Source organism: Chiloscyllium plagiosum, unplaced genomic scaffold (assembly GCF_037043375.1).
Source record: "Chiloscyllium plagiosum isolate Xiang-an unplaced genomic scaffold, Cpla_swu_hap1 HiC_scaffold_27, whole genome shotgun sequence".
In the NCBI taxonomy this organism is placed as follows: Eukaryota; Metazoa; Chordata; class Chondrichthyes; order Orectolobiformes; family Hemiscylliidae; genus Chiloscyllium; species Chiloscyllium plagiosum.
The window spans coordinates 72,339,260-72,344,618 of record NW_028270165.1 but is presented as its reverse complement, the minus strand read 5'-3'; the positions used below and the strand labels follow the sequence as shown (position 1 = coordinate 72,344,618).

The following is a 5,359-nucleotide window of genomic DNA, read 5'->3' as shown; positions in this document are numbered from 1 at the left end:
CCAGATGAAGAGCTGACTGGGAGGGGGGGTGTGGGGGTCAGAGCACCGTTGACCCGCGGCAGGAGGGACGGGCTGGGCCTAGGCGGCCCCCCCCCCGCCCTGGCCATGGAGAAGCCTTGGAAGTGCGGGGACTGTGGCAAGGGCTTCAACTACCCGTCGCTGCTGGAAATCCATCGGCGCAGCCACACCGGGGAGCGGCCGTTCACCTGCGGCGCCTGCGGGAAGGGCTTCGCCCAGTCCTCCCACCTGCTGACCCACCAGCGGGTCCACGCCGAGGAGAGGCCGCCGGCAGGCGAGGAGGGGGGCCCGGACCAGCCGCCCCAGGCCGCCCAGAGCCAGTTCCGCTGCTCCCACTGCGGCAAGGGGTTCAGGCGGTGGCAGAACCTGGTCGAGCACGAGCGCACGCACACCGGCGAGAGGCCGTTCGTCTGCTCCGCCTGCGGCAAGGGCTTCACCCGGTCCTCGCACCTCGCCACCCACCGGCTGGTGCACACCGACCGGCGGCCCTTCCGGTGCTCCCAGTGCGAGAAGAGCTACAAGACCACCAGCGACCTGCTGATCCACCAGCGGGTCCACAACGAGGAGCGGCCCTTCCGCTGCGCCGCCTGCGGGAAAGGGTTCACCCTGCTGTCCAGCCTGCAGAAGCACCAGCGCTCGCACACCGGCGAGCGGCCGTTCACCTGCCCGCTGTGCGGCAAGTCCTTCATCTACCTGACCAGCCTCAGCTCGCACCAGCTCGTCCACTCGGACCGGCGGCCCTTCCGGTGCTCGGAGTGCGACAGGGGCTTCAAGACCACCAGCGACCTGCTGAGGCACCAGCGGGTGCACACCGGCGAGAAGCCCTTCGCCTGCGCCGACTGCGGCAAGCGCTTCACCCGCTCGTCCCACCTGCTGGCCCACCGGCACACCCACACCGGGGAGAGGCCCTTCGCCTGCCCGGAGTGCGGCAGAGGCTTCGCCCACTCCGCCCACCTGCTGCGGCACCGGCAGCTCCACCAGCCGGGGCCGGGCCTGGCCGCCCCTGCCCGTCCCGCCCAGGACTGAGCCGGTGCCGGCGACGGGCCCTGGCGTTAATTCTGGCGCGAAGCTGGTTTGCGTCCGCCTTCACCTGGAAGCGGACTCCATCTCGGCTCCTCCATCGCCGGTGACGGTCTTTGGGGTCATAGAGATGTACAGCATGGAAACAGACCCTTCGGTCCAACCCGTCCATGCCGACCCAGATATCCCAACCCAATCTAGTCCCACCTGCCAGCACCCGGCCCATATCCCTCCAAACCCTTCCTATTCATATATCCATCCAAATGCCTCTTAAATGTTGCAATTGTACCAGCCTCCACCACATCCTCTGGCAGCTCATTCCATACACGTACCACCCTCTGCGTGAAAAGGTTGCCCCTTAAGTCTCTCTTATATCTTTCCCCTCTCACCCTAAACCTATGCCCTCTAGTTCTGGACTCCCACACCCCAGGGAAAAGACCTTCATTTACTCTATCCATGCCCCTCATAATTTTGTAAACCTCGATAAGGTCACCCCTCAGCCTCCGACGCTCCAGGGAAAATAGCCCCAGCCTGTTCAGCCTCTTCCCTCTAGCTTCTTGTAACTCTTTTTTGAACCCTTTCACAACATCTTTCCGATAGGAAGGAGACCAGACATTCCAACAGTGGCCTAACCAATGTCCTGTGTAGCCGCAACACGACCTCCCAACTCCTGTACTCAATACTCTGACCAATAAAGGAAAGCATACCAAACGCTTCCTTCACTATCCTATCCAGCTGCGACTCCACTATCAAGAAGCCCCAGGCCCAACCATCCGCAACTGCTTCACTGCTGCCATTCCCTCCATCAGAAGGTTAGAAGTGGGGGATTTGATTGCACAATGTTCAGCACCATTCTTGAATCCTGAAGCGGTTGTGTTCAGACACGACAATATGTGTGTAACGTCTTTAGCTTGAGCAGATAAGTGCAAAGTAAACATTCTCACCACACAAAATGCGGGCAGTGGCCGTCATCAATAAGCGAGAATCTAACCACCATCGCTTGATGTTTGATGGCGTTAACTATGGCTGAATTCCCCCCCTCCCCCCCACTACCAATGTCCTGGGGTTTACCATTGACCAGAAACTGAACTGGGCCATCTCCAATAAGAGAGAATCTAACCACTGCCCCTTGATGTTCAATGGCGTTACCGTCACTGAACCCTCGCACTATCCAACATCCTGGGGGTTCCCATTAAGAGGGAATCTAACTACTGCCCCTTGGTGTTCAATGGCGTTACCATCACTGAACCCTCACACTATCCAACATCCTAGGAGTTACCATTGAGAGAGAATCTAACTACTGCCCCTTGGTGTTCAATGGCGTTACCATCACTGAACCCTCACACTATCCAACATCCTAGGAGTTACCATTGAGAGAGAATCTAACTACTGCCCCTTGATGTTCAATGGCGTTACCATCACTGAACCCTCGCATTATCCAACATCCTGGGGGTTCCCATTGAGAGAGAATCTAACCATCGCCCCCTTGACGTTCAATGGTGTTACCGTCACTGAATTCCCCCCCTCCCCCCCACTATCACCATCCTGGGGGTTACCATTGAGAGAGAATCTAACCATCGCCCCCTTGACGTTCAATGGCGTTACCATCACTGAATTCCCCTCCCCCCCACCCACCCCCAACTATCAATATCATGGGGGTTACCATTGACCAGAAACTGAACATGGACCAGCCCCATCCAAATTGGTATTTGGATAATCGAGGTTCCTCTGTATAGCATGAATGCCAACCCCTCCATGTCAACTCGGATAAAAGATTCATCTCGACTTGAGACCTTAGCTTGCTGCCTGACCCGCTGTGATCTCCAGCATTTGTTTTTTCCATCAGTTTGTAGGATGATCATGGGAGAACGCATGAGACAGAGTTGTGAGTGCATAGTTCTAATGTCAAACTCAAAGGCCAGCGCGGGTTTTGTTTTTTTTGGTTTCAGCTACATGTTGCTAACTTAATAGCATGTTGACGAGTTTCTTTTATTCAAAATGGAAAGCATTAAACCATGAACTAATTTTGTAAATTACACTGGAAAGTGACTCTGTGTTGTACTGATGTTGTTTCTCCAGTGGTTGGTATCTGAATATTTCATCCCTTTCTGAAAGATTGGAAATGTCTTTCTTTTCAGTTCATGGCCTGACTTTCTGCTCAGAGCGAGCCATTGTCCTTTCACCTCATGAAGATATGGTGTCTGGTCACGGGTTCTAATCTTCAAGCTCTAGCTGAACTAATTTCTTACCGCAGGGCCTTTGTTTTACTGTCAGGATAGGTGCAGATCTGGGAAACCCGACACCATCCGGGACAAAGCAGCCCCCCCCCCAACTCGGTTGGCACTGTGAGAAACGCACCTCACTTAATCAATAATTTTCAGTCCGAGTCAGAGTTCTAAAGCAGCACATTTAGTCGAATGTCTTTAAAGATGGGTGGCTCTACAAGGAGAGACACACCCGACAGTAAAATACAGAGCTTTTTATACTTGTCTGAGGAGTCTCTCTTGACACCCCTACACTGAGCAATAAACCTATCATAAGTGTCTATTTCATTCTATCCCCTTATTTGGTTATTACTTGCACCCGTTATTCCTGCATTTGGTAATTCCCTGCACCCAAGCCTAAGCCGATCATACTTGTTAATTACCTCACTTGATTTTCTTTAAATCTGCCTTATTTGGCTGTCCTTCTTCGTTACAGCCTTCCTGTTATTTTGTCCAGTTCCTCTTATCTTATCTAACCTTCTGACTTCTGAGATCATCCTTTAATATCTTGATTGTCCAAAAAGCAGACCTACAAACTGAGCTTATTGCAAAATGCCCCTCCTGCTTCTTTTTTTCCCTTTTGTGGTCAGCGACAACACTTGAACTAATTTCTTAGCTTAAAACTATTTCTTTAAAAGACCCTCGATATTCGTTAAAATCAGCATACACCTGACAACCTGAAATTGTTCTCTCTCTCAGCACCACATCCACAAACATCCGCTCCCTCCACCTCCAAGTCGCAGCAGTGTGTACCGTCCACAAGATGCATTGTGGGAATTCACCAAACCCACACCCTCTACCATCCAGAAGGATAAAGGGCAGCAGATACCCACCTGGGAGCACTATCTCCCTGCAAGATCCCCTTCCAAGCCCCAACCACTCATATAGTAATGCACCTTCTTGTTTTTGCCACCAACCCCAATATCTATCCACTCTACACTTTATCAGCCACTCGCTAAACTTAGCAAGTCACGCTGAAGCATCGCTACTCCATTCTAACAGTACAGCCTCCCATCCAACTTGGGGATAATACGACACAAAGCTTGATGGAAGGCTTGTGCGCAGAACTTCTGAACGTTCCGCAAGTTGGCGTCCCGTCTCCCCAGTGTAGAGGAGACCACCCCGGGAGCAACAGGCCACCGTAGGTGGTGTGTTTGGAGTTACAGGTGAATCTCTGACGGACGTGGAAGGATTCCAAAGGAACATCTCCGGGACACGTGCGCGAAACAACCCCACCGCCCCACGGCCGAACACCCCAGCCACTCCGCCACCAAGGACGTGCAAGACCTGGGCCTCCGCCGCCGAACCCGAACCACCTGACGTCTGGAGGAAGGACGCCTTCCTCATCTTCTGCCTTTGGGGTCCTCCAACCCATGAGGCATTAATGTAGATTTCACCAGTTTCCTCCCCAATCCGCGCAAACCCCCCTCCCCCCGAACCTGGTTCCAGAGCCAACCGCCCAACTCGTCACCGCCCTCTTGACCTGTCCACCTTCCTTCCCATCTCTCCGCTCCACCCTCCTCTCCTAACCTATCACCTTCACCCCCAACCCCCAAACTTGATCTGCCTGTTGCAATCCTGGCTCCCTCCCCTCCCCATTTGTCTCTCAGCAACCCCTTGGGGCCGACAAGCCTCATTTTTTTGATGCATGCCCTATGTCGGCTCTCCTGCTCCTCGGATGCTGCCTGACCTGCTGTGCCTTTGCAGCCCCACACTCTGGACCCTTGATCTCCAGCATCTGCAGTGGCTTGCCTTGGAGGACCACCCTGGCCCGCTAGGTCCTCCAGCCCCGCCCCCCTTCCCAGGTCCTCCAGCCCCGCCCCCCTTCCCAGGTCCTCCAGCCCCGCCCCCCTTCCCAGGTCCTCCAGCCCCGCCCCCGCCCCCTCAGGTCCCAGCCTCGCCTCGCTCGCAGCCCAAGCCCCGCCTCCCCGTTTGACTCCGATTGGTTGGAGGACCGCCCCGCCCCACCTCACCCCCCCCTCTCTCCAAGGGTGGGGAAGGCGCGCACGCGCGCGGCGACACCTCCTCTTGCTATTGGTCGGGACGGACGTCAATCA

The 5,359-nt window shown here is 54.9% G+C and overlaps 1 protein-coding gene across 1 annotated transcript; it reads left to right on the top strand.

Annotated features, from left to right (window-relative positions):
* LOC148144575 (uncharacterized) lies at positions 1-3,074 on the top strand. Its single transcript, XM_087974879.1, has one exon. It carries the CDS (start codon positions 106-108, stop codon positions 1,042-1,044), a length of 939 nt encoding a protein of 312 aa, XP_087831005.1. The 5' UTR covers positions 1-105; the 3' UTR covers positions 1,045-3,074.
* The last annotated feature ends 2,285 nt before the right edge of the window (positions 3,075-5,359 follow it).

Bases quoted from the DNA above. Each gene is read 5' to 3' on its own strand.
- LOC148144575 (XM_087974879.1), top strand. From the start codon at position 106: ATGGAGAAGCCTTGGAAGTGCGGGGACTGTGGCAAGGGCTTCAACTAC.